This window comes from Ahaetulla prasina, chromosome 16, assembly GCF_028640845.1.
Source record: "Ahaetulla prasina isolate Xishuangbanna chromosome 16, ASM2864084v1, whole genome shotgun sequence".
In the NCBI taxonomy this organism is placed as follows: domain Eukaryota; kingdom Metazoa; phylum Chordata; class Lepidosauria; order Squamata; family Colubridae; genus Ahaetulla; species Ahaetulla prasina.
The window spans coordinates 7,973,830-7,997,500 of record NC_080554.1 but is presented as its reverse complement, the minus strand read 5'-3'; the positions used below and the strand labels follow the sequence as shown (position 1 = coordinate 7,997,500).

Sequence of the window (23,671 nt, the reverse complement as noted above, 5' to 3'; positions counted from 1 at the left end):
AAGGAGAAGAGTAATGATAAATGATGGTGATGATGATGACGATGACGATGTCGGAGGAAGAGGAGGAGGAGGGGGGAAGTGGAAGGAGAAGGAGTGGAGGTGGAGGGGAAGGGAAGGGGAAGGGGAAGGAAAAAAGGGAGAGTGGAAAGAGGGGAAGGAGAACAAGAAGAGGGAAGGGGGACAAGGAGGAAGGAGGAGGAAGAGGAGAAGGAAGAAGAGGAGGAGGAGAAAGGAGGAGGAGGAAGAAGAGGGAGGAGGAGGAGGAAGGAGGAGGAAGGAGGAGGAGGAGGAGGAGGAGAATAAGTAGTAGTAGTAGTAGTAGAAGAAGAAGAAGAAGATTTTGTTATAGCTAACCACCTTAAACAATTAAACCTTAAAGAGGAGGAGGAGGAGGAGGAAGAGGAATAATAATAATAATAATAATAATAATAATAATAAAAATAATAATAATAATAATAATAATAATAAGAAGAAGAAGAAGAAGAAGAAGAAGAAGAAGAAGAAGAAGAAGAAGAAGAAGAAGAAGAAGAAGAAGAAGAAGAAGAAGAAGAAGAAGAAGAAGGGGAGGAGGAGGAGGAGGAGGAGGAGGAGGAGGAGGAAGAGGAGGAGGAGGAGATTTAATTGTAATATGCTACTCTTATCCCCACAACCTGATGAGAGGTCTACCAGAAAACATTTACAATGGCCTCAGTCACAGCCACCTCACCTGAACAAACGCTTCAACCTACGAAAAGATGTTTGAGCCACCTCCTTCTTACACACAAGAACAAAGAAGAACAAGGTGTTGCATGTGGGAGGCCAGATTTCAACCCATCAACTGGTTGCAGGCTCAGATATGAGTAGTCCAGTCTTCTCAAATGCCTTTTCCTCCCAGGAGGGACAGTAGCAAAACTTAACCTTCCTCTCTATCACTTCAAGGTTAAGCGTAGGGAGGTCTTATCTCAGGGGGCTAAATGATGAGGCTGGGGAGCCAACCTTCTCCCGTTCATCAAAGAGGGAAAAAGTTGGCACAAGGACAACTTCCAGAGTTGTCCTCTTTCTCCTTGACTGAGAAATCTGTTCATGGTGTTTGGTGGGTTTCAATAGCATTTGCTTGCTCTGGTGGCTCAACGGACTAAGTCTGTCTGTTATTAACAACAGCTGCTTGCAATTACTGCAAGTTCAAGTCCCACCAGGCCCAAGGTTGACTCAGCCTTCCATCCTTTATAAGGTAGGTAAAATGAGGACCCAGATTGTTGGGGGCAATAAAAGTTGACTTGATGTACAAATGGATGAAGACTATTGCTTAACACATTGTAAGCCGCCCTGAGTCTTCGGAGAAGGGTGGGATATAAATTCAAATAAAAAAAAAAAAACCTGGCAGGATGGCTGGCAATCTTCCTTCCTTCCTTCCTTCCTTCCTTCCTTCCTTCCTTCCTTCCTTCCTTCCTTCCTTCCTTCCTTCCTTCCTTCCCTTCTTTCTCTCTCCCTTTCTCCTTTCCTTCCTCCCTCCCTCACACCTTCCTACCTTCTCCAACTCCTTCCTTACCTCTTCCTCCTCCTCTTTTCCTTCCCACTTTCTTTCCTTCCTTCCTCCTTTCGCCATCTCCTTCCCACTTTCCTTCCTTCCTCCTCCTCTTTTCCTTCCTTCCTCCTCCTCTTTTCTTCCTTCTTTCCCCCTTTCTCCATCCTTCCCTCTTCCTTCGCCTCTTTTCCTTCCCACTTTCCTTCCTTCCTTCCTCCTTTCGCCATCTCCTTCCCACTTTCCTTCCTTCCTTCTTTCCTTCCTTCCCTCCCTCCCTCCCTCTTTTCCTCCTCTCTGCACTTCAGCTCTGATCTCTGTCACAGCATTTGAAAACAGCCTTATAATCAGTGTAATTGAAGATCAGGGTTAATGAAGATGCAAGCATTTGTAAAAATCTCCTCCTCCCACACACACCCTTATTACACTGGCTGTCTGATATTAGATAAGGAAAACTGAAAACACATTTGCCTAATTAGAAGATGTATATTGCCAAGTGATGGGAGAAAACATTTTTTTTTTGCCATTTCAGTATGGATGTACTATGTGAGTTTGTGTGTGTGTGTGTGAAGAACAGCAATCATTAATTTTTTTTCAACATTGTGGTCAACTCTGCATTAAAAAAAACACTCTACTTTTAAGGCATTGTGTTAATTAAATATTCATCATGCTGAGATTTGTCACCAGTCTTGTGACTAGCATACATATAAATACTTGCTAATTGGTGGTTCCTTCAAAACTCGCAACTTTCCAGTTGCTCTGCTATTCCTGCACTATTGTATCTTTGTTGTTGTGCATACTGCGCGGTTGTGTTTGAGTTCTGGGGGAGATGAAGGTGAAAGAAGGTTTTTTTAAACCATGAAGTTTGTTCAGTAACTTTATTATTTTTTTTTACAAATAACTCCTCCTGGTGAATATTTCCAACACACCTTCCTTCTCCTATTTTCTCCTCAACAAACCCTGTGAACAGGACTAGAACTCACAGTGTCCTGGTGATTGGCTCAAATTCACCCAGCCAGTTTTCATGACTAAGGCGGGACTAGAATTCACCATCTCCTGGTGATTGGCTCAAATTCACCCAGCCAGTTTTCATGACTAAGGCGGGACTAGAATTCACCATCTCCTGGTGATTGGCTTAAATTCACCCAGCCAGTTTTCATGACTAAGGCGGGACTAGAATTCACCATCTCCTGTTGATTGGCCCAAATTCACCAAGCTGCTTTTACGGCTAAGGCAGGACTAGAACTCACCATCTCCTGGTGATTATATCGGGGTGAAATGTAAAAATTTGTTACTACCGGTTCTGTGGGCGTGGCTTGGTGGGGAGGGGCTAATGTGACTGGGTGGGTGTGACCAACTTTTTTTTTTTACTTTTTTACTTTTAAAAGCATTTTTTTCTACAACCTCTTCAACCAAAGACAGGGCCTCTGGTGGCTCAGACTGCTAAGACAGTCTGTTATTAACACAGCTGCCTGCAATTACTGCTTGGTTCAAGTCCCACCAGGCCCAAGGTTGACTCAGCCTTCCATCCTTTATAAGGTAGGTAAAATGAGGACCCAGATTGTTGGGGGCAATAAAAGTTGACTTTGTATATAATATACAAAATGGATGAAGACTATTGCTTAACATAGTGTAAGCCGCCCTGAGTCTTCGGAGAAGGGCGGGATATAAATGCAAACAACAAAAAAACAAACAACAAACAACAAAGATGTTGTAGAAAAAATGCTTTTAAAAGGCTCCTCTGGCGATCCCAGCTGAGTTGCCTGACCGTCAGAGGCTTTTCTTTTCTTTTAAAAGCGTTATAAAACAAACAAACAGACCTTTCGACGCGAGCTGAAAACTTTCTTGTTTTATCGTGCAGGGCTGGCCTAACGTATTTTAAAGCTGGGTTTTTATTATGGTTTTACTACTTTTTATTTTAATTGAATATAGATTTTTTAAACATTTCTTAATTTTTGTAACTCTGCTTTTTATCTGGCTGTAAACCGCCCTGAGTCCTTCGGGAGAAGGGCGGTATAAAAATTGAATAAATAAATAAATAAACAAACATAAAAACATCTTCCATCCAGATACAATGTGTCGGTGGGTTGATTACAAATCTTTGGTGCAATTTCAACATATGCATATCATTGGTTCGTCTTACATTTTATCATCCAGTATATATCCAAATATTTTAATCAATTGATCCTTTAATTAACGATCATATTTTATTCTCTCCTTTCATATAAGTTATTCTAAATCGATATTTTGTCTTATTACGTCATTTATTCCATCATCTTTAAATCAATTGTATCAAATAATTCTTCCTTTGTAAGAAACGCTAATCTTTTTTAACTTATTTTCCCTTCTAACCATTGATAAAATAAATCCCATATCTTATAATATTGTTTATCTTCCTGTTCTCTAATTTCAAATGTCAGTTTACTCATTTCTGCACATTTCATTATTTTCTTAATGGTAGTGGTAATTTCTCATTTTTCCAGTTCTTAGCAAATACAATCCTGGCTGCTGTTATTTCATTTTGTTAGATAGGGCCCAGTGTTCAAGATCCATCTTTTCCTGCCTCACTTTCTATCTTTGTCTTGCAGGAAGCAGTTTTGTGGTGAGTGAGGGCAGCTACTTGGACATCTCCGACTGGCTGAATCCTGCAAAGCTCTCCCTGTATTATCAAATCAATGCCACCTCGCCATGGATCCGTGATCTTTGTGGGCAGAGAACGACGGACGCGTGCGAGCATCTCTGCGATGAAGAAACTGGTAAGCACTACAATCGGGCAAGCTCGGGTCTTCTGAATGGAGCTTTTGTAACCTCCTTCCCTTGAATTCAATCCGGAGCACAACATCTCCTCTTCCCACCCAGCCAACAGATTTAACAGAGTTGGAAGGGACCTTGCAGGTCATCTAGTCCAACCCCCCTGCCCAAGTAGGAGACCCTACATCTGCCTCTACCTAGGATCGAACTCACAACCTCCTGATTGTGAGGCAAGTGTTCCATCTCTAGGCCACAGCAGCTGGGTTCTATCTGTTCATCAACAATTGGTCTTCTCGGCTGGCTCCAGTGACGTCACCCTCCTGCTGGGTGCTCAAACAGAGCACTCCGTGTTAGAAGATTGTAAAAGTCAGTGAAACAGAAAATAAATCACTGTTCACTGAGCTTAGCATAATCTCTGGGTGAAAGAGATTATCAGAATTGTGGAAGAGTGGCAGGTCTGACAGGGGGTTTGCTCTTAAGAGCGAATTTTCCTGGATTTATGACCCCACCGAATTCCACTCCTTCCAACTTCAGCACGCCCCTGTTTTTATCAGGAAAAGGAGAGGAATGTTGCTTCTGCTCTAGAGAACTTATTAAATTGATTGATATTCCAAGCAGACGGAATTTCACAAGCGTTCGAACTTTGATGTAGAATCAGCACGGCAAGTACCGACTCCTTTTGAAATTTGAAACCTTTCTTTGTCTTTGATTAATTGACTTTTAAAATGGCGTCTAAAAGTGAAAGTAAAATTTTTAGTACGATGAAGCAGCGTTACTTGTGGATTGTTACAAACGGAGTTTTTATACTGAAAGGAGGAAGGAGAGTTATTAAGTTTGAATTCCTGATTCTTTTGAAGACAGAATGGCAGCTAAACCTTTAAAGCCTTCTGGAAGAAGGGATCTGAACCAAGTCTTGAGGAAATATTGAAAGAACAATTAAAACTTTCTGAAGATAGGCAAAAGAGATGATGGAGAATTTTAATGCAAAAATAAGAGAAGATATTCTTATGGCAGTTCAAGGACTGAGTAAAAAATTGAAGGATTGGAAGTGGAAATGCAACAGATCTCTCAGTCAAATAAGTATTTAGAAGATGAAATGAAAGGTGTTCAGAAAAAAGTGGATCAAAATGAAGATCAGGTTGTGATATTACAATATAAACTTATGGAAGGAGCTCTTAGAATTCGTGGTATGCGAGAAGAGCGTGAGAAGACTTAAGAAAAATTATATCAGAAGCATTGGCTGAATTTATTGAAGCGGACCCCAAGAGGTAGCTTACCAAATTGATAAAATATATAGAGTTAATTCTTGGATTGCAAGACAGAGAAAGCTTCCTCGGGACATTGTGGTTTATTTTGTGAAAAGGACTATGAGAAATCAAATTCTGCAAGTTTCATATCAGACAACTTTAAAAATTGGAGAACAGGAGTTGAAGGTGTTGAAAGAGATTCCTTCAAAGATGTTAAGAGACAGGAAGCAATTTGCATTTTACACAAGAACTTAAAAACATCAGATTCAATTCAGATGGAGGTGCCAGTTGGACTGACACTATTCTATCAAGGAAGGAGATATAGAATTGACACGGTTTTAAAGGCAAAGGATTTTCTTTCTACAGTTTTGAAAGTCGAAATAGAAGTGATAGAAAAACTTCAAGAGACTCAAGAAGGCGTGGTGACCCAAGAGCCTTTATTGCTGCCAGTATTAGAGGAACCACAAGAGCAAAGGGTGACAAGAGGAGCCCTTAAGCGTAAAGAAGAGCAACAGTCTCAAAGTAAAAGTCAGGATCCCATTATGGAAGCTGTGGAGGGAGCTAGACGGAAGATACCGGAGGAGGAGCTTCCGTTGTCTGCTTCAAAGCTTCAGGAGGCCAGTAATGGCAAATAGAATCTTGTCATGGAATGTTAATGGCTTGAATTCAGCTCAGAAAAGAAGGAAAATATTTCACTACTTGAAACAATTTAAAAATGATGTGATTTGTTTGCAAGAGACACATATAAAATTATCAGACCAAAAATATTTAATTAATTCAAAATTGGGTAACCATTTTGTTGCATCAGCTTTGGAAAAGAAGCATGGAATTGTTGTATATATCAGGAAGGATATACCAGCTAAGCTAATTGAGGCAGATATTCAAGGAAGATTTATTGCTATTGAACTGGTGATAGATGCAAAAAAGACTTTGTTGATAGGTATTTACGCACCTAATCAGCAACAAGAAAAGTTTTACAAAATGTTACATGAGAGGTTGACCCTCTGGGATTATAGTTCGTTTATTTTATTAGGAGACTGGAATGGAGTAATTGATACAAGAAAGAGAACTTCCTCCAAGAAGATACCTATACATGCAAAATTACCAAAATCTTTTTTTGAAATGATGGAAGACTTTGAGTTTAGAGATATATGGAGGTTACGGAATCCAGATGAGAGAGATTTTACTTTTTTTTCTGATAGGCATCAATCTTTTTCACGCATTGATTTTATTTTAATTTCTAATGACTTGCTTTCTAGGGTGAAGAAAACGAAGATATTTCGAGGTGTTTAACTGACCATAGCCCAGTATGGATGGAATTATTACAAGGGAAAAAAGGTGGTAGAACATGGAGGTTGAATGAAAATCTGTTTAGATATGAGGATAATGTAACTTATTGTAAGAAACAGTTAAAAGAATTTTTTGATTTTAATATGTACAAAGGGACACCTATAGGAACTGTGTGGGAAGCGAGCAAAGCGTTTATTAGAGGATATTGATTTTATTTGGACAACAGGCAAAGGAATAATAAACAAAAGCAGCGTAGATATTTGGAAGAAGAAATTCAAAGGAAGCAACAGTTATTAATTCAAAACCCACAAGATCATAAACTTAAAGAGGCTATAAAAATATTACAGAGTCAATTTAATATGTTAATGGCAGACCAGGTGGCAACGAATATACAATATGCTAAACATAATACTTTTGTAATGCAAATAAACCTGGGAGATGGTTGGCATATAATTTAAGGAAGAAACAGAAAGCACGTGTCATACAAAAAATAGAATATAAAGGTAAAGAGACATATCAACAGGATAAAATTAAAAAGCATTCTCAGAATTTTATACTGCACTATATGCAAAAGACAAAATATTGATAGGGATATTTATGATTATTTGAAAGATTATAAGGTGAATATTCTAACATTAGAACAGAGGGAGGAGCTGAACCGCCGATAGCTACTGGAGAAATAGTGGAGGCAATTAAACAATTAAAATGGGAAAACCCTGGTACAGATGGTCTTACAGCAACTTATTATAAAAACACAGGATGAAATATTAGGCCCACTTAAAGAATTATTTAATCAGATACAATTAGAGTGGGAATACCCCGTCATGGAAAACATCTTTTATTTCACTGATACCAAAGAGGAGCAAGACTGCTCTAAACCTGGTAACTATAGGCCGATTTCACTTTTAAATAATGATTATAAGATTTTGTAAAATAATAGCAAATAGATTAATGTTAGTTTTACAACAAAGAATTCATACTGATCAATCTGGTTTTATAAAAGGGAGGCAGATGAGGAATAATGTTAGACAGATTATTAATATATTGGAATATTTGGAAAAGAAGAATACTTCAGCGGCACTTATTTTTTTGGATGCAGAGAAAGCCTTTGATCGATTGCATTGGGATTTTTTATTTAAATTAATAGAGAAAATGCAATTTGGAGACTGTTTTATTAGAATAATTAAAGCGATTTATGGAGAGCAAACAGCACAGATTATAGTAAATGGTAGTTTGACAGAAGTTATTAAGATTGCGAAGGAACAAGACAGGGATGTCCTTATCACCATTATTGTTTGTTTTGACTCTGGAACCATTATTAGATAAAATACGAGAATTAATGAAAATAGAGGAATTAAGATTAGACAATATGAGTACAAAGTTAGAGCTTTTGCAGATGATGTAGTGGTTACGTTAATGAATCCTATAAATTCAAGTAGATTTTTGTTGGAAGTAATTGATAAATATGGAAAGGTATCAGGATTTAAAATAAATCAGAAAAAAACAAAAGTGATAATTAAAAATATGTCTATACAACAGAAACAAAAACTAGAGGAAATGACAGGAATTGAGGTAGTAAAAAAGGTTAAATATTTAGGGTCTATATTAGCTCATCGAACAAGAAACTTTATAAGAATAATTATGACTTCCTATGCGAAAAAGTTCAGAATGATATGAATGGCTGGAAGAAATTGCAGTTATCCCTATTGGGAAGGATTATGCTATTAAAATGAATGTGTTACCTAGATTTTTGTTTCTGTTCCAGATGATACCTATAATTAAAAAGGATAAAAATTTGGAAGATTGGCAGAGTGGGATTAATAAATTTATATGGCAGGGTAAAAGGCGAGGTTAAAATGAAAATAATACAGCATTCACGGGAAAGAGGTGGTTTAAGAATGCCTAATTTTAAACTATATTATGAAGCAGTAACCCTCTCAGTAATAAGTGACTGGTTTAACTTAACAGAGGAAAGAATTTTGAATATAGAAGGTTATGACTTGTTATATGGATGGCATGCGTACTTATTTTATGGCAAAAAGTGGATAGGGCTTTTAAGAATCATGTGTTGAGAAGTGCTCTTTATGGTCTGGAATAAATATTCCTATAAATTAGATTATAAGATTCCTATATGGCGAGCCCTAGACATGCAATAGAGAATATAAATATAGAACAGAAACAGGAAATGATTACATATAAAGAACTTTTGTATGCTGAAGGAGGTAGATTGCAATTAAAATCATTACAGGTATTAAATGAAGAAGGGAGGAATTATACTTGGTTTCAATATGGGCAAATAAGTGCTAGATGGAAAGAAGATCAAAAAATTGGTATAATGCAAAGGAGGAAAATTTAATAAAGCAAATTAGAAATCAGACCCAGGAGCATATAAAGAGATTGTATAATGTGTTGCTTGAAATAGATTCGAAAAGGATTTGGTAAAGGATTGTATGATAAAATGGGCACAGAATATTCAGGAACCAATAATGTTGGAAACATGGGAGAAAATTTGGGTTAGAAATGTTAAGTTTACACAAGCACAGAATTTAAGGGAAAATTTTTATAAGATGTTTTATAGATGGCATTTAGATCCCAAAAAATTATCATGTATGTATCCTAATATCCAAGCGAAATGTTGGAGGTGTGATTGTGATGATGCTACATATTTTCATATTTGGTGGACTTGCAAGAAAATTAAGGTCTTTTGGATAAGAATTTGGTGGATTATTCAAAATGTACTGAAGAAGAAGATAAAGTTCCTGCCACAATTTTTCCTTTTGGGAATTATAATGGATTGTACAGGGATTGAGACTAAACTGATTTTGAACTTAATAACAGCAGCAAGACTGTTGATTGGACAATACTGGAAGAAAGAAGAGATACCTACAATAGAAGAATGGATATTGAAAGTTATTAACTTGGCTGAGATGGCTAAAATCTCAGCGTTTTTAAAAGACAATACGCAGGAAAGATATTTAATTGAATGGAAAAAATGGATTGATTATCTACAAAACAGATATCAGATTAAGAAATATCAGATTGCCTTTGAATAATTAGAAAGTTATTTTATGTAATGGGGAGGGGGTTGGGAGACGAAAAGCTTTGGATGTGGTTATTTGGATTGGACTTTACCTTGTGATTGACCCGGGAAGCCGGGGGTGGGGGAGGGAGGGGGGTGTTTTGTTTTGTCTTTTTTTTTGGGAGGGAGGGGGAAAAAAGGGGGAAAATGTTTTTGTTTTTTTTAAAACTCTTTCAATAAAAAAAAAAAAAAAAAAAAAAAAAAAAAACAATTGGTCTTCTCAATGAAGGAGAAGATTGCCCGGCCCAAGAATTAAGGCAGAAAGACATACAGTAGTGGCCAAAATTGTGGAAACCTTTTGGGGAAAGTTTATTTTTGAGGTTTGATGGCTAATAACACCACTTTATTTTGGGAGGAGTTTCAAGATAATCCTATTCCATTGCTGGAATGGCCTGGGAATAACCCAGACCTTCACCATCCAGTGGTGGGATTCAACCAGTTCGCACCACTTCGGGAGAACCGGTTGTTAACTTTCTGAGCAGTTTGGCAAACTGGTTGTTGGGAGAAATTATTAGGGAAGAGAACAGGTTGTTAAATTACTTGAATCCTACCACTGCCTTCACCCAATGGAAAATCTATGCAGCCGACGAAAGAAACTGGTTAGTTAGAAGCAGGGGTGAAATGTAAAATTTGTTACTACCAGCAATGGGCAGAATTAACCTGCAATACTGCATTCTAACCACTGTGCCACCATGGCAAGAGAGGAAGGAAGGAAGGAAGGAAGGAAGGAAGGGAAAGAAGGAAGGAAGGAAGGAATAGCAATAGACTTATATGCCTCTATACCGTGCTTTACAGCCCTCTCTAAGTGGTTTTCAGAGTCAGCATTTTGCCTACCAATCTCGGAAGGATGGAAGGCTGAGTCAACCTTGAGTCAATGAGAATCAAACTGCTGACAGTTGGCAGAGTTAGCCTGCAATATAGCATTCTAACCACTGTGCCACCGCGGCTCTTCCCAAGATCCTGAAAAGATGCTGGTCTTCGAGATCACACTCAGCCCGCCTCTCCCTTTCTCTCCCACCTCCCACCCACCCACACTCCCAGCACATCTGCAGTGGGGTGACCTCTGATAAAAATCCCTGATGCTGGGAACTGGACTTGGCCCCATTCCAACAGTAATGTAGGCTCGGGCCTGAACAGATTGCTCGGAGCTGCCTTTCTCGGATAATTGCCAGCAGAAGGTCAAAACGCAGGGAGAAAGACCTCAGCTTCCCGAAAACAAAAACTCCTTCTAACAGAATCAAGCTGCGTGTGTTGTTTGCACAACCAAGAGGGGCGTGCAAGGTTGTGCAAACCGGTTGGGACTAGCATAGCATCCATAGCATCCATAGCATCCTTCTTCCTGTTGCTAAACATCTGCTTGTTTAGAAAGCTGTCTTAAAACAGGCTCAGAGCCGGGACAACCCGGGGTTGAACAAACGGATGGTGTGAACTCAACCGTTGTGTTTTTGCAAGCCATGATTTATAGCCGTGTGTGACCCCCCACGAAGCCAGCCGATTGTGGCTTAATCAGCAAAGTCAAGTGGAAAAGCCCCACTTAGGATGATGTGAACTTAAAATGCTTGCAGAATTAATTGCTAGGTTGAGATGGAAATAACAGCCGTCTTCAAACCTTGGCTTGCAGTTTTCACTCTGGAGTACCTGGCCTGTATTTCTGCACTGGGGACAAATTCATTGTGTGTCTATTCACACAGGGCAAAATAAAGTATTCGGTTTCTATTTCTATTTCTGTTATTTCTATTTCTATTCTACCCTACCCTACTCTACTCTACTCTATTTCTATTTCTATTATTTCTATTCTACCCTACCCTACCCTACTCCTATTTCTATTTCTATTATTTCTATTCTACCCTACCCTACCCTACTCTATACCCTACCCTACCCTACCTTACCCTATCTACTCTATCCTACTCTACTATACCCTACCCTACTCTACTCCTATTTCTATTTCTATTATTTCTATTCTACCCTACCCTACCCTACTCTATACCCTACCCTACCCTACCTTACCCTATCTACTCTATCCTACTCTACTATACCCTACCCTACTCTACTCCTATTTCTATTTCTATTATTTCTATTCTACCCTACCCTACCCTACCTTACCCTACCCTACGTTACCCTACCCTACCCTACTCTACTCCTATTTCTATTTCTGTTATTTCTACCCTACCCTACCCTACCTTACTCTACTCTACTCTACTCTTCTGAATATCAGTGTCCCTAACCTTTTACGTATTACATATTTTCATGGATATAGAACTGCTTCCTCTCTGCTAGGACCTAACCTTGCTTAACTAGTGAGCTCTGGAACTAAAGTTCAGACATCCTACACTATGGAGGAATGGAAATGTGTTAAGAATCATAAGTCTTGATGTTGCAATGGAACCTAACATTGAACGTTAGGTTCTAATGCCTGTTGCTTATTAGTTAGTTACAAGGAATCACAACACTTCTGGGTGCCTGTTAAAATGCAGATGTTCTTTGTGGGTTAGTGAAGGTCATCTGTGTTTTCTGCACTATGAAGTCTTACAAACCTATTTTGAAATCCATTATTTAAGCAAAGGAGGAGGAGGAGGAGGAGGAGGAGGAGGAGGAGGAGGAGGAGGAGGAGGAGGAGGAGGAGGGCTGTGTGTGGTCCTTGGTGCTCTCTGAGCTTGGTGATTTTCTTGCAGACATTTTATTACCCATCTAGGTAACATCATCTGTGCTAAAAGAGGGAGATCAAACCTCACTTCCTCCTAGCAATGATGATGCTACCTAGTTGAGCAATGAAATGTGAGGAGGAGATGGAGGAGGAGAAGAAGGAGATGGATGATGATGAGGAGATGGAGGAGATGGAGAAGGGGAGGAGAAGGAGGACAAAAACATGGAGGAGGAGGAAGAAGAGAGGGAGGAGGAGGAGAGAGAGGAAGAGGAGATGGAGAAGGTAATGAGATGGAGAAGGGGAGGAGGAGGAGGAGGATTTAAAATGCAGGGAAACTCCAGGTTCTGCCAATGTGGAAGTAAAACACCACCATTAATTAATCCACTAATGAGCCAACGAATAACAACAGTAACATCTTTACATCTCACAAGGATGCTCCCTTCTCTGCTCTTCTCCAGTCTGGGTGTTTTCTTTTTTCTTTTCTTTTTTTCTCCCCACCGTCTGGCTGATTTGTAGAACATATATTTGTTATTCTGTAAGTGTGAGGGATTAATGACCCAGGCAGATAAAAACTCGGGAGGGAAGAAATGACTTATTAAGGGGCCGCTTCGGCTGGCAAAACCCTTTTCCTAAAAACAAATGGAGGACGCAGCCCAGGGCTGCCCCTCTTCCACATCCCTCTCTTCCTCCCCAAGGCAAGAGGGATGCCTTCCTGCCAAGTCATTCCTTCCCTGGTTCCTCCTTTCCTCCTGCCTGCCCCCCATCCCCAAATCCCACCTCCCCAACACACCCCTATTTCCCTTGCTGGAAAGGTTACCTTTGGAAGCCTGGCATCATGAATCAGAAAGTTAGCGGCCTCCTAGCAGCTCGTAAATCAGGTCTCGGGTGTCTCCCTGAGGAATAATCTTTTAATATCAAGACGCGTTCAAGACGGTGAATATTTTATGAAACAGCGGTTGCAATTTTGCATGTCGTTAGCCTGTCTTAGTTCCCCCACCCACCCCTTCCTTCTATCTGGAGTTATCCTCTCCCACCCCCAACCCCCATGACGCAGAGCGAGATGGAGCCCATTAAATGACTCGTGTGATGTGTTGTTGCCGCAGTGGAGAGGGCTTATTATATTATTGTATTCGTTTATTAGATGATTTATAATATTTATTATAGGACTATTCCCTTTTATTGGTTTTATGGTTTTATATATGATTTTATGGTTTTGATAGTCCTGTAAGCCGCCTGGAGTCCCCATGTGCGAATAGGCGGCAATATAAATTTCCTAAAATAAAAATAAATAAATAACAGAATAGAGTACAGTAGAGTAGAGTAGAGTAGAGTAGAATAGAATAGAATAGGATAGAATAGAATAGAATAGAATAGAATAGAATAGAATAGAACAGAACAGAGCAGAGCAGAGCAGAACAGAACAGAACAGAACAGAACAGAACAGAACAGAACAGAACAGAACAGAACAGTACAGTACAGTACAGAACAGAATATGGAATGGAACAGATGGAACAGAACAGAACAGAATAACAGAGTTGGAAGGGACCTTGGAGGTCTTCTAGTCCAACCCCCTACTTAGGCAGGAAACCCTACACCATTTCAGACAAATGGTTATCCAACATCTTCTTAAAAGATTGCAGCGTTGGAGCATTCACAACTTCTGGAGGCAAGTTGTTCCACTGATGAATTGTTCTCACTGTCAGGAAATTTCTCCTTAGTTCTAAATTGCTTCTCTCCTTGGTCGGTTTCCACCCATTGCTTCTTGTAAATAAATGAATAAATAAAAAGACAACCTCAACTTCATCTGGCTTAGAGGTTAATAGAGAACCTGTGGCTTAGAGGTTAATACATCTGCCTAATATGCAAGCAAGCCCAGGTTCGAATCCCAGAAGGGTCAGACTAGCTGATGAGAGCTAAATAGCTTGAAATAGATCTATACTAGTCTCCCTTTATTTCTTTGTCAGTAAATATAAATTTATCACTATATATATGTATGTATGTATGTATGGGTGAAATCTACTTACCTTCCCTACCAGTTTGGTCATGTGCACGCCATCGTCATGTCCTATTTTTGACCCTCAGCACATGTCTGTTTAGTGACCGGAGCACTGAAAGAAGTAACTTATGTCTGGTTTTTTTTTTACGTCAACTTCCTGACCTCCGGACCTACCGCCGCGAGCTGAAGACGTATCTATTCTTCTGCGTGGGACTGGCATAAAATGGGTTTTATTAGGATTTTAATGGGGTTTTATGTTGTTATGTATTTTATATTTGAATTATCAGCCAATTTGAATAAGTTTTTTTAATTCTGATTTTATTGTATTGTATAAATACAATTTATACAATTTATATGCTATTTTTTATCTGGCTGTAAACCGCCCTGAGTCCTTCGGGAGAAGGGCGGTATACAAATTAAATAATAATAATAATAATAATAATAATAATAATAATAATAATAATAATAATAATAATAATAATAATAATAATAATAATTATTATTATTATTATTATTTAATTTGTATACCGCCCTTCTCCCGAAGGACTCAGGGCGGTTTACAGCCAGATAAAATTAATAATAATAATAATAATAATTATTATTATTTATTTATTTATTTATTTTTTCACACCAATGACCATTGAAGCATCCACACGGCCACCTGATTTCCATTTTGGATGCTTGGCAACGGACTCACCTTCATGATGATGTGCAGGGATCACATGATCCCCTTTTGAGACCTTCTGACAAGCAAAGTCGATGGGGAGACCAGATTCACTTAACAGCCGCGTTAAGAACTGCAGTGAGTCACTTAACCGCTGTGGCCGGAATGGTCATAAAATGGGGGCAAAACTCACTGAAACGAAGGCCTCACTTAGCCACAGAAATTTTGGACTCCATGGTGGTTGTAAGTCAGGGATTGTCTGGGTTGTTTTTTTTCCTAATGTTTAATCGTTTTAATTTCTAACTTCTCGCTCCAGCGATCGCTACATCACTGTTACCTTCACAAGAAGTCTGTGTGAATTATTTATTTACAGAGCGGAGCCAATGCATATTTTTCTTTCTTTAAAAAAAAATGGTGGCAATCTTTGTTAGTTTTGATAAAGAATTATTTAACATGCAGGGCTGCATCAGTCTGTTATTAACAGGTGAAACAGACCTCGGAAATTCCTGAGGCTACACATTGCATAGTTGTTTTGTGTATGTGGTAGAGAGAGAGAGGGTTAGTGAGGAATAGAATAGAACACAACACAACATAACATAATAGAGAATTGGGATGGGATGGGATGGGATGGGATGGGATGGGGTGGGATGGGGTGGGATGGGATAGGGAATAGGAACGGAACAGAATAGAGCAGAAGGATGGGATGGGATGCGATGCGATGGGATAGAGTAGAGTAGAATAGAATAGAATAGGGAATAGGGAATAGGAACGGAACAGAATAGATCAGAAGGATGGGATGGGATGGGATGCGATGCGATGGGATAGAGTAGAGTAGAATAGAATAGAATAGGGAATAGGAACAGAACAGAACAGTGGAATGGGATGGGATGGGTTGGGTTGGGATGGGATGCAGTGGGGTAGAGTAGAACAGAGCAGAGCAGAGGAGAGCAGAACAGAACAGAACAGAACAGAATAGAACAGAAGGATGGGATGGGATGCGATGCAATGCAATACGATGGGGTAGAATAGAATAGAATAGAATAGAATAGAATAGAATAGAATAGGAACGGAACAGAACAGAACAGAACAGAACAGAACAATGGGATGGGATGGGATGGGATGGGATGGGATGGGGTCGAGTAGAGCAGAGCAGAGCACAGCACAGCAGAACAGAACAGAACAAGGAATAAGAACGGAACAAAACAGAACAGAACAGAGGGACGGGATAGGGTAGAATAGAATAGAATAGAATAGAATAGAATAGAATAGAATAGAATATGTGTAATGGAATGGAATGGAATGGAATGGAATGGAATGGAATGGAATAGAATAGAATAGAATAGAATAGAATAGAATAGAATAGAATAGAATAGAATAGAATAGAATAGAATAGAATAGAATAGAATCTCTTGATGGTTGCTACAAATAGGCATATTCATTTCTTTGGATGTATATTACTACGATGAGAAGCATCAGCTTCCCCCCTCCTCCTCTGTGCACGTTTGTAATTGATGGAGTTTGCACTCGCGTCCCTCCATGTACACACTGCAGAAATGAAATGTGTTCCTTTCCTTTTCCACGTTTTTTGTGAGATGCATTGATTTCCCATCTTTTCCTGATTTTTAGCTTGGCTTTTGTCACCGGCCTTATTTACAGCCTTGTTATTTATTTCCAACTTTCAGCTCCAGACCTTTTGTTTGAAGGAACTGAAAACCCTATTAATATGCGGACGTGAATAGATCGAGATGAATATCAATAGAAAGGAATATTTGTAGCTCGGGGTTGAACTGGGGGGTCCTCGGTGCTTCCTGAGCTGGGTGGTTTTTTCTTGCAGACATTTCATGACCCAGCTAGGTAACATCATTTGTGGAGAGCAGGAAAATAGGGGAGGTGGAGGAGGAGGAGGAGGAGGAGGAGGAGGAGGAGGAGGAGGAGGAGGAGGAAGAGGAAGAGGAGGAGGAGAAGAAGGAAGAAGAGGAGGACTATGGGGTCCTTGACATTCAATGAGCTTGGCTGTTTTCTTGCAGACGTTTCATGACCCAACTGGATAACATCATTTGGGGAGAGCAGGAAAATAGGGGAGGTGGAGGAGGAGGAGGAGGAGGAGGAGGAGGAGGAGGAGGAGGAGAAGGAAGAAGAGGAGGACTATGGGGTCCTTGACGTTCAATGAGCTTGGTTGTTTTCTTGCAGACGTTTCATGACCCAACTGGATAACATCATTTGGGGAGAGCAGGAAAATAGGGGAGGTGGAGGAGGAGGAGGAGGAAGAGGAGGAGGAGGAGGAGGAGGAGGAGGAGGAGGAGGAGGAGGAGGAGGAGGAGGAGGAGAAAGAAGAAGAGGAGGACTATGGGGTCCTTGACGTTCAATGAGCTTGGCTGTTTTCTTGCAGACATTTCATGACCCAACTGGGTAACACCATTTGGGGAGAGCAGGAAAATAGGGGAGGAGGAGGAAGAGGAAGAGGAGGAGGAGGAGGAGGAGGAGGATGACGACTGTGGGATCCTTGGTGCTTCTTGAACTGGGTGGTTTTCTTGCAGACATTTCATGACCCAACTGGGTAACATCATTTGGGGAGAGTAGGAAAATAGGGGAGGAGGAAGAGGAGGAGGAGGAGAAGGAGGAGGAAGAGGAGGACTGTGGGGTCCTTGATGTTCTCTGAGCTTGGTTGTTTCTCTTGCAGACATTTTATTACCCAACTAGATAACATCATCAGTGATAGAAGGGGATTTGAATGTGGATGTGGATTTGGAGGAGGAGGAGGACGGCGACTATGGGTTTTTTAATGCTCTCTGAGCTTGGTTGTTTTCTTGCCGATGTTTCATGACCCAACTAGGGAACATCATCAGTCCTAGAAGGAATTGGAGTTTACTCTCTGCTTATATACAGTAACTTCCCCTGCCAGTGTTGGAGTGATGGCAGTTTCTCCTGGGTGATTCCTTGATTCGGCCATTGTTTTCTGCTTGATTGTTTGTTCGGTGTTAATCCTTCCTTATCTGGGTGTTGCCTGCTGGAGAGGGTTTGCTTTGCTCTTATTTCTCTTATTAACCCCACTCCCTTCTAGCACTGATGATGTTGCCTACTTTGGTAATGAAACATCTGAAAGAAAACCACTAAGCTCAGAGAGCACCAAGGAATTCACCCTCCTCCTCCTCCATTCTGCAAAGCCCACTCCCTTCTAGCACTGATGATGTTCCCTAGTTGGGTAGCGAGACTTCTGCAAGAAAACCACCAAGCTCAGAAAGCATCAAGGTCCCCAGAGACAAACATGTCCTCCATTTCATGTTGGAGGGTCCATGGCCCTACCGATCGTGCTCAGTTACAACAGTCAGTACCCCCAAAACTATCCTTCCTATGAATTGGGGCTGGGGGGGGGAATTGGGCATTGGGATTGCTTTCTATGTCTAGATGGACTGAGAATCCTGGGATTGATTTCTCTTTCAGCATCCATGATTAATAGGTGAGGAGGTCTTCAGAGCCTCAAGTATGAGAATTGCTAAAAGCCGAGAAGCCCGATATTCAAGACTCAAGAAAGCAATTTATTTATTTTTGGCAGCCGTCTCCAAGAGAGCTTTTTACCAAGTTCGCTTGGTTCGCCAGTTGCGCCCCTTCCTTGACTGGGATGCCTTATGCACGGTCATTCATGCTCTTGTCACTTCCCGTTTGGATTATTGCAATGCTCTCTACATGGGGCTGCCCTTGAAGTGCACCCGGAGGCTGCAGCTAGTCCAGAATGCAGCTGCGCAGGTAATAGTGGGAGCAACTCGTTGCTCCCATGTAACACCAATCCTGCACAGTTTGCACTGGCTTCCTGTGGTCTTTCGGGTGCGCTTTAAGATTCTGGTTACCACCTTTAAAGCGCTCCATGGCTTAGGGCCCGGATACTTACGGGACCGCCTGCTGTTACCCTATGCCTCCCACCGACCCGTAGGCTCACACAGAGAGGGCCTTCTCAGGGTGCCGTCCGCCAAATAGTGTCGGCTGGCAGCCCCCAGGGGCAGGGCCTTCTCTGTTGGAGCTCCTACGCTTTGGAATGAACTTCCCCCTGGTTTACGTCAAGTGCCTGATCGTCGGACTTTTCGCTGTGAGCTGAAAACGCACCTATTTATTCAAGTGGGACTGGCTTAGAAGTTTTACTAAATTTTAACTGGGGCTATTTATATTTTAGGATTTTAAATTGTTTTAAATTTTGGCCATCTTGTAATATGTTTTGTTTTAGTCTTGTTTTAAAGTGTATATTGTGGATTTTTATTTGGCTGTACACCGCCCTGAGTCCTTCGGGAGAAGGGCGGTATAAAAATCGTATAAAATAAATAAATAAATAAATAAATTTTACTTTATTTTATTCATTTATTTATTTTGTCAAACATGTACAAGATAACAGGTATAAGTATAAACATGGACATGAACACAGGAAACGAGTGCAAATAAATGGGGACAGTAGGACAGGGACGGTAGGGCACGCTAGCGCGCTTATGCACGCCCCCTTTATGGACCTCTTAGGAATGGGGTGAGGTCCACGGTAGACAGTTTGAGGTTGAAGCTGTGGGGGTTTGAGGCTGTAACAACAGAATCAGGTAGAGTATTCCAGGCGTTGACATCTCTGTTGCTGAAGTCGTATTTTCTGCAATCGAGTTTGGAGCGGTTTACCTTAAGTTGGTAATTATTGTTTGCCCGACTATTATTGAGGTTGACGTAGTCGTTGAAAGGTAGGACATTGTAGCAAACAATTTTGAGTACTAAGTTTAGGTCAGACCGTAGGCAGCGTAGTTCCAGGTTGTCCAGGCCCAAAATTTTGGGGGCATAAGGGATTCTATTGTGAGCAGAGGAGTGGAGGACTCTGCTCGTGAAATACCTCTGGACTCGCTCAATTGTATCAATGTCCGATATACAGTGTGGATTCCAGGCAGACGAGCTGTATTCAAGAATTGGTCTGGCAAAGGTTTTGTATGCCCTAGTTAGCAGTACAATGTTACCGCAGAAGAAGCTTTGCAAAATTAAGTTAACAACTCTTAAATACCTTTATGGCAATGCCATAAAGTCCTTGACAAAGTGAAGGCCATCTACGAGGTCGTATCCACCCAGCTTGTATTTGGTGTTCTGCTTTTTGTTGCCAATGTGTAAGACAGAGCATTTGTTAGTTGAGATTTGGAGTTGCCAATTGCGTGACCATTCTGACACGTAATCAAGGTCTCTTTGTAGGGCAGCAGCAGAACCCCGATATTCAACACTCAGTAAAGCAATTTATCGGCAAGGGTTAAATTAAGGAGTAATGCTAAACACACAGACACACACACACAAAACAAAACAAAATAAACCAGATATATTTGGGGGCAGAGGAAACTGAATTAAGCTGAAGGGAGGCGCTATCGAAATGAACATCTGGGATTTGAAAAGACAAGAAAAAAACCCATACAGCTGTGCTTAAAACTCTCCTTTTGTCAGTGGAAGATGCCTGCCGGAAGAAAAACGAGGAAGAAAAATCAACACAGGTTTTCAAAGGTTCCTGGATGAACAAATCCAATTAATCTTTTATTATTTCTCTTTCTCTCTCTTTTTTTTTTTCTTCTTCTCTTACACGGCTTGCTTGGGGATATATATTTTTTGCAAAGCAAGGGATCAATCATAAAAGCAGCTGGCCGTTCACGGAAAAGAAAGAGGGAATGTGGAAGGCAATGGTTAGATGGCTTTCGACTGCATTTTTTATGAGTGGCAGGGGTCATCTATTTCTGTTTTCTTAATAAAAACAGGAAGATGGCAGGGTGTGTTTTCACCCATAGATGTGCTTTTAAATATGCAGTTGCTTTTTCAAAAAAGAGCAACAGTTCTAACTATACAGAACAATGGAGTTAGAAGGGACCTTGGAGGTCTTCTAGTCCAACCCCCTGCTCAGGCAGGAAACGTCGCAGCCTTTCAGACAAGGGGTCGTCTAGCCTCTTCTTAAAAACTTTCAGACGGAATGGTGGGAGATGGAAGGATTTATATTCCAAGGACTGCGTGGAATGTAAATCCTTCCGTCCTCCACCATTCAGTCAGAACCAAAGAAGCTTCTTGGACGAGAAGCGAAACGTCTTCAAGGAAAAACCAAGGAAGTCCAGTTGCCTTTTGAAAAAAAAAACTCCTTTGGGACAACTGTGACTTGGATGACTGAGAATCTCCATAGATATGTACAGGCAGGACTTTATTTACAAGCATTTGCTGTTTGACGTTACAATACTCACTTAATAAAGGTTTTGCTTAACAACGGGAAATTTGGCCTCAATAGAGTGTGTAAGTCGAGGACTATGGAGAATAGAATAGAATAGAATAGAATAGAATAGAATAGAATAGAATAGAATAGAATAGAATTCTTTATTGGCCAAGTGTAATTGGACACACAAGGAATTTGTCTTTGGTGCATATGCTCTCAGTGTACATAAAAGAAAAGATACCTTCATCAAGTTACAACATGTACAACACTAGTGATAGTCATAGGGTACAAATTTAACACTTAATGATACAACACTTAATGATAATCATAGGGTACAAATAAGCAATCAGGAACAATATCAATATAAATCATAAGGGTTGTCAGCAACAAAGTTACAGTCATAGAGTCATAAGTGGAAAGAGATGGATGATGGGAACGATGAGAGGATTAATAGTAGTACAGATTTAGTAAATAGTTTGACAGTGTTGAGGGAATTATTTGTTTAGCAGAGTGATGGCCTTCAGGAAAAAACTGTTCTTGTGTCTAGTTTTTCTGGTGTGCAGTGCTCTATAGCGTCGTTTTGAGGATAGGAGTTGAAACAGTTTCTGTCCAGGATGTGAGGGATCTGTAAATATTTTCATGGCCCTCTTCTTGATTCGTGCAGTATACAGGTCCTCAATGGAAGGCAGGTTGTGTACTATAGACAGCCAGAGAAACCAACAGAGAGATGCTGAACCGTATAAAACCAGGCACATCTCTAGAAGCCAAAAATTCCTGTCGTTAAGTGAGATATTGCTTTGCCCCCCATTTTACGACCTTTTTGTTGAGTGAATCCGGCTTCCCCCTGTTGACTTTGCTTGTCAGAAGATTGCAAAGGGGGAATCACGTGACCCAGGGACACTACAACCGACATAAGTTCATGCCAGTTTCCAAGCCTCTGTATTCGGATCACCGGACTGCAAAGGTAACTGGAGAAAAAACAACAACGGCCATCAATCATATTTTTCAGTGCCGTTCGCTAACTTTGAACGGTCCCTAAACGAACGGTTGTAAGTTGGGAACTACCTGTGCTTTGGCTGTGTCACGCGTGCAAATGAATAGCAACAAATTGAGAGGTCGGGGGGGGGGACGTCGTACGTCGGGAATTACCGGTACAACAGTGGATCGCAAATGCAAGGAGGAGTTGAACATTTGATGGTTTTCTCTGTTTCCAGGTGAGTGCAGCTGCCACGAAGGATATGCCCCCGATCCTGTTCATCGACACCTTTGCATCCGTAATACCTGGGAACACAGCGAAGGGTGAGTATGTCGGGGTCTTCAGGGGCAGGGGAGCAACCTCCAGGGAAAATTGGAGAGAAAGGACGGCATTACAGCAGCATCTTTGTGCAAGGGGACCAGCTGTTTCAGAATTACTGACCGGAAAATCCAGCCGTTGTCATTCACAAAAATTCCATGTTTAACCAGGTGCACACAACCTGTTCCCCAAATTCTGCCTGTCCCAGAAGGTTTGTTTGCTTACATACCTTTTCTTCCCTGTTAAAAATTTTTATTGAGTTATAAAGTAAAGTAAAGGTAAAGGTTCCCCTCACATATACGTAATAGTCGTTGCCGACTCTAGGGGGCGGTGCTCATCTCCGTTTCAAAGCCGAAGAGCCAGCACTGTCCGAAGACGTCTCCGTGGTCATGTGGCCGGCATGACTCAATGCCAAAGGCGCACGGAACGCTGTTCCCTTCCCACCAAAGGTGGTCCCTATTTTTTCTACTTGCCTTTTTTAAGTGCTTTCGAACTGCTAGGTTGGCAGAAGCTGGGACAAGTCACGGGAGCTCACCCCGTTATGCGGCACTAGGGATTCAAACTGCCGAACTGCCGACCTTTTGATTGACAAGCTCAGCGTCTTAGCCACTGAGCCACCACCTCCCTTTATATAAAATACAAAGTCCAAAGTAAATAAGAAAAGAGTGGGGAGAGAAAGAGGAGTGAGGAAAGATAAGGGGGGGGGGGAAGGAAAAGTAGCATTGACTTCCTACACTCTGTTACAGTAAAATAAGGCATTCACATCAAATCACAGCTTTTTCCTTTTTCCTAATAATATAAACAAGCCATTTCTATTAAGCTCTATCGATCTAATCGGTATAACCCAAAGTCAAAGTTTCGTTCGGAAGTTCAGATGCGGAATACATGTGGAGAGAGAAAAACAGTTATGTTCTTTTTCTTTAATCAAAGTGGGTCAATTTTGCCATTTCAGCCGAACTCCTGCCAATTTCCGCAATCATTCATCCATGGTAGGAATCGAAGTGGCCTTCCATTTTTG

At 40.8% G+C, this 23,671-nt stretch overlaps 1 protein-coding gene across 2 annotated transcripts in view; it reads left to right on the top strand.

Moving 5' to 3' along the window:
• ASTN2 (astrotactin 2) overlaps window positions 1–23,671 on the top strand; it is a 479,279-nt gene that overhangs the window by 241,972 nt on the left and 213,636 nt on the right. For both annotated transcript variants that reach the window (XM_058159180.1, XM_058159179.1), the window contains exons 7-8: window positions 4,090–4,257; window positions 22,574–22,658. In XM_058159180.1, coding sequence (XP_058015163.1) covers window positions 4,090–4,257; window positions 22,574–22,658 — 253 coding nt within the window. The remainder of the gene's footprint in view (window positions 1–4,089; window positions 4,258–22,573; window positions 22,659–23,671) is intronic.